Source organism: Talpa europaea, assembly GCF_964194135.1.
Source record: "Talpa europaea genome assembly, chromosome: 15".
NCBI classification, from domain to species: domain Eukaryota; kingdom Metazoa; phylum Chordata; class Mammalia; order Eulipotyphla; family Talpidae; genus Talpa; species Talpa europaea.
In genome coordinates this window covers 39,274,788-39,287,589 of record NC_140083.1, presented here as the reverse complement: position 1 = coordinate 39,287,589, position 12,802 = coordinate 39,274,788, and the positions used below count along the sequence as shown (strand labels likewise).

At 52.3% G+C, this 12,802-nt stretch overlaps 1 protein-coding gene across 8 annotated transcripts in view; it reads left to right on the top strand.

Annotated features, from left to right (window-relative positions):
• Positions 1 to 12,802, top strand: part of BICD1 (BICD cargo adaptor 1) — a gene marked incomplete at both ends in the record, with an annotated part of 137,927 nt that overhangs the window by 123,611 nt on the left and 1,514 nt on the right. For 4 of the 8 annotated variants that reach the window (XM_084256271.1, XM_084256272.1, XM_084256269.1 and 1 more), the window contains one exon: positions 10,173 to 10,220. The exons of 1 other annotated variant lie outside the window; for it this stretch is intronic. In XM_084256271.1, the coding sequence (XP_084112397.1) occupies positions 10,173 to 10,220 (48 nt within the window). Of the gene's footprint in view, positions 1 to 10,162; positions 10,249 to 12,802 lie in introns of those variants that run through there. 3 more of the 8 variants (XM_084256265.1, XM_084256273.1, XM_084256267.1) reach the window with 2 other exon arrangements.

Here is a 12,802-nt window from a genome sequence, read left to right as displayed (position 1 = left end):
TAACATGATCTAGAAATTAAATATGCACAGCTAGTGCACCAGGTGAGACTCCCGGGAGCCCCCCGCACCCCCACACGCACCCATGGCTGAAAGTGGAGGGGAGAAGGGAAAGCACCACTCAGACAGTCCAGTTTATGTGTCTCCTGTTTACTGAAAAAAGTCATAAAGATGTTGTGGGTCTGCTGACCTTACTGTCCTTGCTGACCTTACTGTCCTCTCAGCCAGCAAAGAGACTCCCCGGCACTCTCGGCGTCACACACTCACAGCTTGTGCAAAGTGCACGTGCGACAGGCAGGTTCGCTTCACTGTACTCCTGACAGGCTCTGGGCATTGCTTTTTCTTTTGGGAGTGTATGGGGTGCTACTAACACTCAGCACGCTCCATCCACATAGCAAGTCCCCTTCAGCTTCTGGGGCTGCTCTCTCGTGAGGCTGCACTGGCCAGTACATGCTCCAAAGACTGGACCAGGTACATCATTACTCTCAGAATATGGATTTCTTTTAAAGAAACAGCTGCTGTCATTTCAAGTATTTGCACTGAAAGATTTACACAAGCAGATGTGCATTTTTTTTTTATAGGATAAGTAGAGCAGGACTGTCCTTTCTACTCTCCTCCTAGTGGATATAAAGTCACATGTTTTTAGTTGAAGCAGGCACATGAAGGAAATCTCTGCTGCTTGACCGCTCTTGTCTAGTTTGGTTTTTACTCCAAACTGAGCCTCACCTTCTGCTTCTTCACTGCGCTTCAGATTGTCTTAATCAAAATAGAAAATCATTCTGTGATGGGTGCAGATCATAGGAACTTCGTGGGCCTCCCTGGTGGCACAGAGGTTAGGTCTCGGCACTATGAAGCTATCTGCAGCCATTGTGGCCTGAGTTCGATCCCTGGCCAGGGAGCTGCCCACATGGTGCAGCAGACCTCTCCTGACTTGCCCGCTGCTCCCCTTAGCAGTGGATTTCAGTGAATCCGCATGTTCTGTTCCCCACTCTTTCTCTGGGGAATTCTCCCCCCTCCCCCACACCTCTGGCCTGTACCCCAGCTCTTGTATGCATAAATAACTATTTTTAAAACTAAAAAAAAAGAACTTCATTTACTCAGGAATTGGGAGCAGGAAGGGACCCCACTGGCTCCAGTAAATGAGCTCTAGTCCCAGCACAGACACCCCAGGAGGAGGTTGCCTCATTCTCCAGCCCTGGGCGTCCTGGCCCACTGTGCCCAGCATCCTTTGCAAAGCACAGGAGAGTCTAGTCGTCCACTCCAAGCAGGTATTTATGGAATAAACCATCTGTGATAACAGTAGAATCAGTTAAACTTCCATTTTTTCCTCTTTTTATGCCCTACTTGACAGCAAAAGCAAAAAGAGGTAAGTTGGCTATAAACCTGTAACTCAACCTTATTTTCTTGAATAGATTTATTCCTGAATAGATTTGTTTCTATTGCTTTTCTGTGAGTCACTACATAACTTTTATTTTAGGAAGCTTTTCATGCAAATCCTTATTCTTTTCTTTGAAAAGGAATAAGCGCCTTCTGTTAACTTGGATTTTAAAACTATTTCCTATTTAAAATGTGCTGCTTTTCCTTTAGCCAGGCTAAATTTCCAATTTAATATGCTTGCGAAGGTTTTAGTGCATTTCGAAACACTTGGCCTAGTTTTGGGGTTGTTTTCCCCCAAAATGTGGCTTATGTGTTGTATTTCTTCTTTACTTCAAAACGGAAAAAAGCCAAGAACATCCAAGCCTCTGATTTTCAGATGCCTCCTTGTACACAAGAGGAGCCCCAAGCCCCTCAGAATAGCATCAAATGTTGATTTTTTTTAAATAGAAAAAAAAATTAACGAAAAAATACTGAATAAGAAAATCAAACACACCTTGCTGAGTGGCGTCTCATACTTTTATTGTCTGAGGTCTGTTCTCACCCTCGCTCTTTTTAGGTTGTTCTTGGTTGTAGCTTGTTTACCATGTTTCTCTTTTGTTTCTTTTCGGTTATGAGGGAATTATTTCAAAGAGAGAACCATCTTCGTCTTAGCTGTGTTACTGGCTTAAAGAGAACTAGCCCCACCCACCTGAGTGCTCTGTGTACCCGCTGACCTTGTTCTTTGAAGGCTGAACAAGAGGCTGTTTTCTGGAAGGGGTTTAACTGCTGGGAATCTGCTGTAAAATTACTTTGACCTGTAGGTGCCATGCATGGAACCCCTATCCTCCTTGGGGCACCCTCACCCGGGCCGCCCACTGCAGACATCTCTTGGCTGAATGGTCAGTTGCTTAGAAGCCGAGGGTTGACTGGTCTGCAGGGCTTGTTCCTGTTTCTCTTCTGCAAGGTTTGAAATAAAAATAGACTGTGAACACTGCTTTATTTTGTCAGCTGCTCATAAGCTGTCCACCAGGGTAGCACAGGAAAGCTGCAGAAAGTTCTGGTATGCTCTACAGCCTCTGAAATTCTGAAACTGCCCCTCTGCTCCTTAGCCACCCACCCTATGTATGGCTCTGCGGGGTTGAGGGGCATCCTCATGCTGGCCCCCCAAACTCTGTAAGTGCTGATCGTCATGTATGCGAAGTAGAATCTGATATTTTTTTAAGACTTGTGAACGGGTTATATTTTTGCATTGTCCCTATCAAAATGTTTCCTGTGTTTCAACAGTTCTGTCTTAATTCTCTGAAATGTTGGTGATTGCTGGCTGTTTCTGTCAAGGGTGTGAACACACATTGGAACTTGCTGTGTTACATGCTGATGGGAAGATAAGGCCCAAGTGTCCGGGGACAAAAATTAGCTGGTTCCACCCCTGAGTCACCAAAAAGTATCTCACAGTCTTATCTGTGGGTGCTTCTTTAGAAGCTCATGTGTTAGCAGGGCATGTGACATGTTTGGGAAAACAGGGTGAGGTCACCAAGTCTGTGTTTGATTGTAAAATGCTCACATGGTTCATAGCCGCCATCTCTATTCCTGTCTGTGCACCATTAAATCCATCATTAGATTTTGAAAAGTATATCAACCTTTCCTAATTACTGTTAATGTTTATGTGAATGTGTCTGCCTCATGCTCTTTTTGTTCTTCATATGATGATTCTAGCTTAAATGTTTCTGTTTCCTCAATCCTGTCTTCATGTCTGCTTTTCAGTTTATGTGTGCACTAGACCATAGTAGTTGTTGTTACTATCTGAATGTATTTTGATGCTTCTTCCCATTAACTGTTAATTTACTAACACACTTTCCATCACTCTGTAGATTTAGTGAGGAATAATTTAGTGTGGGTGTTACTGAGAGTGCTTGCAGTGATGATGAAAAATATCTTCAAGATTTTACATGATAGTCTTAACAGATATCAAAGAGAAATCATCTCTCACTTGAGATCATGAATTCAGCTTTACAGTCCTCTGCTGGGCAGGGCGAAGAGCCTTCTCTTCCTGCTCCTTCTGTTAGAAGAGGCTGTAGGCAGGACTGCAGTGTCTGCCCCGTGACTAGGGTAGGACCATCAATGGTGTTAACAAATGCTAATAGGGAAACACCCAGCGATTCCTTAGGGCTGGTGGTCAAGAGTTAGCAGCTATTTCGCCCCTTGCAACTCCCTAGGCAGGCTGTGCTGGGGGGAGGAGGAGTTTGGGGAATTAGAAGTGGGGTGCTCTCTGCTCTCAGCCCCATGAACAGAGCAGAGGAGATGAGCCACAGTGGAGGAAGCAGGCCGGAAGGCAGCAGGAGCCGGTGCTAGGGAGGGAGGGGAAGTGTGGAGGAAGCTGACCTCCTTCTGGGGAAGTGAGAGTGACACTCAGGCCCAGAAAAGAGGAGTGGACACCGGGGTGCACCGCTGGAGAGACGGCTCCTCTTATCTGTCCGGCACTTCTGCAGGTGCTGGCATGGGCTCTGCTGGAAGCTGGAAGCCTGCGGCCACCCCGCCTGCCCCGCCTCATCCCCCTTGTCGCCGGTGGGCTCTGGCTGCATGTGATCCCACCCATGTCCTCTCATGCAGGACTGGCTACGGAACAGCCTCACTGAAGAAAAGTAGAATGGAGTCTCAGCTTGAGCTACTGCTTCATGGCCCCAGCTATGAGGTGGGGGTCGGGGCAGCCCCCAGGTCTCTCTGGTGACCCCTTAAGCTCTGCTGGACAGAAGGCTGGTGAGAAGCGTGAAGAGTGACTAGGGAGTCCTGGGCATCATGGGCAAATAGCAGGGGTCCGCCCATGAGAAACTCCTTCGTGGGAACCCTCACTCCCAGCCTGAGTGTCTGCAGAGACAGGTCTGTCCCCTAGAACGCACCAGCATTCAGGATCCACGTATCTGGGAGCCTGGTCTGCACAGTCACACAGTTTTTCTGTCTGCGCCTTGGCCCACAATGCCTGGAGCGTGTCTTCGACTAGCATCACGTTCTATCACCAGTTTGATTTTCCCAGCACCCCTCATTTGGCCACTTGCATGTTTCCCTAAAATGCCTTTGCAGATTTCCTCCCAGGATTGGCACTCTGGCTGTCAGTATTTTCCGTCCCCCATTGTGTTGACCCTCCGTGGCCCACAGTTTGGAAGGATTTAAGAGAATCTTAGCAGGTCTTGGCTTGTGTGGACACAGAGGCCCTGTGGGGTCTGCACGCCTGCACACTGGAGCAGAGACCCAGGCTGGGGTTCCCACACAGACCCTCATCTCCCAGTCTGGAGCGGGCGTCCGGGAGCAAAGCTGGGCCGGCGGTCTCTCGGGCCTTGCTGTGTCCACCTGTGGCCTTTCTGCTGCGGGAGCCCCCTCTGACTCCCCACAGGTCCTGACTCTCCCGACCTCTGTCGATGAGGGCATGGCCCGTGGCTTGGGCCCACCCTGCAGGCAACCTTTCAGCTTCCTTTCAAAGATCCTCCCGAGACAAGCCTACTCCTTGGTGCAGGGCCAGGCTTCCCGGAGGACTGTGGGGAGGAGATGGTCAGCCAGGGCAGGGCCCATGGGGCTTCCTCCTGAAAGGACACAGGGTGAGCCCTTGGAACTGGGCTCCCGCCCCCCACCCCTCTCCACACTCATCTGCCCACACGGGGGCGCCCATCCCAACACTCAGTTCTGCCCGTCCAGCGTGGCTGAGTTTTCTGAGCAGCAGTGAAGTTTTGTCCCCTAATGGCCCTGCAGAAGGGGCCTCAGTGCCTGCCTCACTGCCAGAATAAAATAAAACCATGCTCTCTGAGCTGTCGCGGGCAGTGTCTGCACGTACACCCCATATGTGACTACCTTCCCCCCACCCCTTCCCCTCCCGCTCTCTCCCTCCCCTGTCCCTGTCCTCCTGCTCCTTGCTCTCCCTCTCCTTGCCCATGGTCCCCATAAGCAAATAGATGGGGAAACCCCAGGCTTTCAGAAAGAAGAAAGGGGTGTGCTTTCCACCTGGGGCGCATGGCCAGCTGCCTCTGGGACTGTCCTCGGAGCCACTTGGCAACTGTCCCCACTGATCCCCCAATGGGTGCCATCGCCCCATAGACAGGGCCTCACTGAGAAGGGGCTGTTTCCCTGCACGTGAGAGTTTGGCTCCCATGCTTCACGCATGCTCCATGACAGCCGTGCCTCTCCCCTTTTCACGTCCCGGGAAAGGGCACCTCCAGGCTCACCGGCCGCTGTCACCAAGGGTTCGCTCGTGTGTGGCCACTTCTCCTGCCCCTTGGTGCATCCGCCTGCCACCCCTTAAACAGGAGAGGACGAGGGTGTGGGCTCCCCTCTCTAGTCCAGACCGGCTCACTTGAGGCCCATCGCAGGTGGGCTTCTGGAAATGAGGGGATCCACCTCCCGTCCATCACAGGACTCCCCAATGCCGGCCACACATCATGGTGGGACTGGCCTCACTCCCGGCCTCACATCACCAGGGAGAGTGGCAGGATCACGTGTCTGGGCTGAGACACAATTCACGAGGTTGCTTACACTCTTTTTAAACAGAGCAATTCCAGACGCTGCTGCTGTTGTCTGGATTCGCGCCCAGGGTCCGACTTCATAGGCCTGTGTGTTTATGACGCGGGGTCTCTGCTCAGCCTGGCCCTGTTCTTAGCTGCTCTCCTTAGAGAGGTGAAGGCAGCGGAGTCAGCATGGTCACATTTTCTGCTGGGGGACAGCGAATGTGGTCACTGACACACAGGACCAAGGAGGTGGCTGAAGAGATGAGGGGGCCTCAAAGATAAAGTGAGGAGTGGGCAGAGGGTCGCCTTGGCCCTCCATGCCGGAGGGGCTGGAGGAAGCATGTCTTGGTGGGGTCCCTGTGAAGAAAGGAAGCTGGGGGAACTGCCCCGAGAAAGCTGTGCAGTCACAGGGCAGGGGGGCAAGTGAGGGAAAGGCAGGGTCAGGTGGGTACTCTGGGTTGTTAGAAGACTCCTCGAAGGACAGGGGCATTCTGGGGAAGGGTGTGGTTCTGAGGGAAGGAGCCGTGGCGTGGAAAATCTGGCCTCACGAAACAGGAGACCTAGCAGTTCTCAAGTCAGGAAAACCTGGGCCTGTGGGGTGTAGCTGCTCCTAAGGGGCCAGCAGAGCCCCTGGCCCCCCCACCGCTGCATGTGGGCCTGGGCAGAGCCACCTGGGAGGGTCGCTGGCCCCCCACCAATGGCACCTTCCATGCCAAATGCCCACCTTAGGCTTTGACTTTTGGGAAACGAGTTAATTTTCTAATTACAATGAAAAGTTAAAAATCAGTTGAAGCCTGAGGGAAAGCCTTGCTCTCCCTGCAAACTCCTCTTTATGGATGCTGAAACCCTGCTCCTGCCCACTGGCCCTGCCTTGTGTTTTTGAGGAAACCTGTTGCCTTCAACCAGTCGGGTTAAGTCCTCTGTTTTCTGACTGTGACCCTGGATTTTCTAGAGTAGCTGACATCCATATGCTTAGCATCAGCAAACCCGTGTCTGCCCCTCGCTCTGCCCCCCAGCCACGACTTGCACAGGCCCCCGCCCCCACAGAGGGTAATCCTGGTCAAGTTCAGCCCCCAAACTTTGCATACCGCTGGCTCTGAGGCCAAGCTTGGTTTTTGTTTCTGCTGGCAGAGATGATGAAAAATAATTAAGAAATTAGTTTCAGGATATTTAAGCTTCTGATCTACTCCCATGTGCCAAAATTTTTTTTTCCTTATAGCAGGAGTAGTGAGAATAGTGACTCCATGGTGCTGCTGTCAAGGCTTAAATCAGATAATAATATAAAATTCACCGGAGACATTGCAGCTCATTGACTCGGCAAATAATTTCTGCCCCCCTTTGCTCCACTCGCCTTTCCCGCGAGGCAGAGGCCTCTGGAGAGGTGCTCCCCTGTGAGGCTGAGACCTGAGAGCTTTCTGTGCTCCTCGCCCGTCTGGCACTCTGCCCACAGGCTCTGCTGTCTCTCCAGCGGGCCGTGACATTTCTACGGCTGTCACCTTGTACACAGTGCACAGCGTTAGCCTTCAGTAATTTGGGATCTGAGTTTTTTTATGATAAAATATTGCATTGCTGTGCACAGAGATCAGGCTCCTTGGCTCACCCACTTTTCAGGTGTCGCTGGTGTCCTGTGCCCAGGAAACGCCCCCTGGCCACTTACATCTGGTTCGTCCTCTGCCAGGGGCTCCCTGTCCTGCCTGACATGGGAAGCATGCACAGTGTGTCTCGTGTTCAGATCAGCCTGCGGGTCAGACATGCATGGGTACAGAGCCAGCCCGACTCTCAGTTACTTAACCCAAGCCCGCCCTATCCTCCTCTTGACTGGGATTAACAAGGCAGGGTCTAAGGAGGCATGCGCCCCCTCCGGCACATGGGAGGCAGGGAGCGGGTGCCAGATGTCATCGTGGTGAGCGTCACCTCTGTCATCACTGTCACCATCATCATTGCCTCCATCATCACCATCCTCATCGCTTCCATGGTCAACACCACACTTCATCATCATTTTTTCTTGAATATGTCTGTCTTTGGTATCCACAAGGGACGACATCTCTGTTTTCCCGTCAACCCCTCTGCCTCACCTGCGAGAGTTTAGCAGCTCGAGTGTGGATGGTTGAGACCAGTTCTGATGCCCTTCTGCTAAGTCACCTCATCGTCACCTCTCATTGCCCCAGAAGGCACAAGCTGAGCCTCATTCCCGCCACAATGGCAGAGCGGTCTGGTCAGAGCAGCGAGCACATCCAGGAGCTGGGGCTGTCCTCCTTCCGCCGACTCCCTCCTGTACAGAGCACAGACGCTGACCCTGCTGCTCCCTGCTGCTCTGCGGGGGTGGCTGGAGGCTGTGCACCCAAGTCAGAGCAGTGCGGCTGATTTCTACTTTGTTTTTTTTAATCTATCACTATCTTATCTGTAGCATTTGCTTTTTATCCTTAAGGATAGCACTTAGCTAGGTACTTACACATGACAAATGCAAGAAATAACAATCAGCCAGAGGTGGTATTTCTTCTAACAGAGGAAAAGCTGGTAGTTGGCACACATGCCAAAAATCTACCGCAGGTAAGCCACCCACTAAGGGAAAATGGGTCCCCCCCTGCTCACCTGCTTCATTTGGAAGCACAGTTTGGAGGAATAAGATATATGACGAGAAATGGAAAAAAATGACCTATTTAAATGCTCTGATTGTAGGGCTGGCATCTCACCAGGGAGAGGCATCTCACGGGCCAACGCTTGGCTTTAGAAGAGCTTCATCACACTTGCCTGGCCTGGGTGTCATGTTCATTCACGTCCATTGCATTTACCCAAATACACCACAGGAGGGCAGCACCCCTGGCTCACCAGAAACCACAGGGTCCTGTCAGAGTAAGTGGCCCGGCAGCCCTGGGTTATCACTGGAGATAGGAAAGCTGTGGGGACAGACAAAAGGAACACAAAGGAATTCACCCTGCAAGACTCTGAGTTTCTACAAAAGGAAATGATTGGGCTAATCAAGATGCAAAATGGGGTGGGGTGGGAGAATATCAAAGAAAAAAAAAATTCTCCAAAGCTGAGAAAACGGAGATATTTGTTGCCACATGAGAGGCTCTTATTGAATCCCATAACCTGAATACCAGCTACTCAGGAGCATCAGACCTCCTCGCTCCTGTTCATAAGCAGCGATCAATAGGTTCATCTGCAAGAAAGCTCACCCAAGTCGTCCCCCTCAATAGCCACGCCTACCTGGCTGCATTCCCCCTGAGCCCCTAACAGCTCAGCACCTCCCCACCTCCTTCAGGGCCCGACCTGAAGACTAGAATTCTGGAGTCCACAGGCAATGCAGTTGCACTCAAGAACATGCTTCAGAAGGGAAGCCCAGGGCAGAGTCCCAGTGTAAATTTCAATAAGCCTCATTAATTTAAGGCTGAAAATCCAGACTTGGTGATTTTCTGGCTGAACCATAACCCAGGGAAAGAGGTGTACTAAGCAAACACCAAGTTGGAGCAGTCAGCAAGAGGAAATGCTGTGGTTATCAAAGAATAGTTGGATTTCGAAGTCTGATTTTAACTTTGTTGCATAGACTTTTTTTTTTTTCCAGAAATAGAGGCTTTTCTAACGCACTTTTTCGAATGAGCCTAGTATGTCAGCCTGGTACCAGAAATCAGACTGCTCTCTGGTTATTTAGAACATGCAGTACCTGGTCTGTGGGAGTTGCTGGCCATGGACTCCTCCCGCCAGCACTTGGTTAAGCTAGAGTGCTGTTAAACTAGCGCTCTCCATCATTCTGGGTCACTAACAATTTACTATGTAATAAACAATGTAGGATTTCTGCTCACAGTTCTTGCTTTTGACAAATCCATTTTCAGGCAACTATACAGATGATTTCCTTCTCTGGTACTGTTAGCCGTGGACACACTGGCCCCGGTGCTTTTCTCGGTGCCTTGGGACTGACGCTCTGCCCATCTATCCTTGGGAGAATGTCAGTTGCGGGAACAGAGTCCATTTGGGACAGCAAGTGTCAGGCGCCAGCATCACATCCCACTCCAGATCCTGATGCTCCCTCGTTATGTTATGGACCCCATGGCTTAAGGTCTAGCCCAGCACTGGGTGTGGGCGGCCCTCTCCGTCCTAAGGGGCTTGAGGACGCTCACTGCTAACTTTGTGTCACTTATTTTTTAAGACTATATTCGAGGGGGCAAGTCCTGCCTTTTTTGTTGGCATCCTGGGGGTGGGGTGCTTAACCTAGACATTTCTTTGTGAAGGTACATTCCTCACTAAATCTCACCCAGCTGCCTCCATGACTGTGACTAACACGCTGCTCTGTCATCTCGTTGTACACGTGTCTAATTTATCAGTTTCTCGTAGATTGTCAGCAGCCTGCTGCCTCCGTACCGACACAGTGCTCACAACTAGCGAGGAGGCCAGACAGCCCAACTGGCAGGTAAACCCTCGCCCGTCCTGTGCCCATGGCTGCATGCACCCCCACCTGCCTGCTCCCCTGTCTGCCTTCTCACTCCCTACCACTGTGCCCACTTCCTGTCCAGGCTCCCTGGACTCCCCAGGCACCTGTGGAGACACCAGCCCACGGGCTTCTGGCCCTGGGCACCGTGGGGCCTTTGCTCCACAGGGCCTGGCTGCCACCTTCCACAGTGCACACCTGCCAGGTCAGGGTGCTGGCCCCTGTGCATCCTCCTCAGTTGCTCTCTGCTCCTTAGAATCTGTCTCTCAGGCCAATGAAGAGGCCAGTGTGCAGTGTTTTTCAAGACTACTCTGCACATCATATGCTTCTCTTTCCTGTCTGCTCTGTACCCTCCTTACATCTGAACTTGAAAGGTGGAAGAAACCCTGGCGATTGGCATCCACAAGGGTATTCACAGCAGGGTGGCCCAGATGTGAGATGGATGCAGCTCTGTGTAGGCAGCGTCACAGACACTGAACCCTGGAGGCTGTGCTGGCAGTGCCTGCTCCCGTGAGAGCTTTGTGGGTCCACGGTGGAACTCGCTGGCCCTGGGAAGCAGGCTGCACCCCAGCACCTACCCCTCATCTGCCCTCTCTCTGGGCTTCTCCCCTTGTACCTGGTGCTCTCTGCTGGGGCAGCCGTCCACTAAATGGGGCTCTAGGCATCCCACTCCAGCCTGAGGGTGGCAGTCTGTGGGGTCCTCAGTGGGAGCCAGGGGAGCCACAGGAGCAACCCCAGTCATCACCTGCGCCTGAGGTTGGTGCTGCCCGCTGTGGCATCTGTGGGAGAGGCACTTGAGTCCTGGACCCACATCTGCCCCTCATGTCTCTGCCTGCCCTGCCCCCCAACCCAGTTCCAGTGAAGGGGGTTGCACTTCAGGACAGTTCTTTTTTATGAATGAACACCAATGTCAGGTCACTGTACAGCCACCGTAATTACAAAGGTTCAAGCCCATCCCAAGGGGCCTCCCTGCACTTAATAGTCAAGAATGGGGTGCTTAACTTCAGCCCCTACCCCTAGACCTGGGACAGGGGTAGTACTGATAGCCTAGACAAATGATTCTGGGGTGAAGGGACTGGCTCAGGAGTCAGATGGCTGCATTTGAACCCCACTTCTGTCACTATAGGTGTGTGCTCTTGTGGAGTTGCTCCTGCTGCCTGAACCCTCCCTCCACCAGGAGCACTGGGGTGTGAATAGGTACTGGAGGTGGGAGGCAGCGGCTGGAATACCCCTTCCACACAAGGACTGCAACCCTCTCATGAGCTCCCTGGTCTGTCTGGGCAGGGAATGGAGAAATCTGGGGACATCTCTGAAGTTTGACTTTATTTCACCTGGCTTGGTTTTGAGAACCAGTTGGGCTAGGTGGTTCCCCACTGTGTGGGGCTCCCAAACTGGGGTCCTCCTAGCTACCAGCACACCTGCACACCAGCCTGCAATTCGCTTTAGAGAAAAGCAGTTTCATCAGCTTTGAACATGTCTTGTTTCCAGTCTCCTAAGTGCAGCAGGGTCTAGAGCAGCTACTGCCTTCATGTCCACAGAGAACTGAGAACCAGCCCCTGCCCAGGCAAGAGAAACTTAGTGACCCCCCCCACACACACACACACCAAGCAGCCAGCCTCGGGTCCCCTGTGCTGCAGTGCTGCGTGTGACCCCTTAGTGATGGCCGGCAGCGTTGGGCCAGGGCAGCCATCACCCACACTTCAGGCAGGAGCCTGCAGTCCTGGAAGGTAAAGACGCGCAAGGGTAAGCAGCTGAAGGCCGCAGCAGTCGGAAGGACTGGGTGCCCACCAGGACCCCATGCCTGGACTGGGTGCTGCAGGAGACAGGAGTGGTGCTGAGGCTGCTCCCTGCGGCTGGGCAGAGAAACGGCGGGCTCCGCCTCCAGTTTGCACAAATGATCAGAGATGTGTCCTCTGGAGGGAAAGAGCATTTCCTTACATTTGAAAACTTAGGGCTTTTGCACTTGGGCTTTTACAGAGTGCGGTTGGGGCGCAGGTGCGCGCGTCCTGTGTGGTGGCTGGTTTCCAGGTGTGGCGGGTCCGCGGACAGCAGCCTGGGAGGGGCAGGTGAACCCCCAGGGGCTGGCGGCCAGCGCGTCTCCTCTGTGATCACGCAGTTCCGACTTGGAAAAGGAAAAAGAAAACCTGAAAATAAGACGACTTGGACATGTTAGCAATGGTTTCCACAGTCTGCTGTCACTCCGTGGGCCTCCCACGAAAGCCGGCTCTCGGTGTCCAGGCCCAGTAGCTGGACTCCCGGAGATGCGTAGCCGTCAGCGCAGAAGCAGGGCTCATTCTGTATTCGGAACTTAGCAAATATTCCCATGCAAGAAACTGTCCTGCTTTGCCCCGCTGTGGACCTGTCCTCCTGACACCACGCCTGCCTGCCCCCCAGGACCACCTCCTCACCCACCTGCCTGTCCCCTCCCTTCCACTCCCTCCCACACCTGTAGTTGGGGTCTAAAGATGCCATCTTGTTTTGTTACTCCATTCGCGTTGTGTCTGTGTTCCGAGAGTGAGCGAGACTCTCCGTGTCT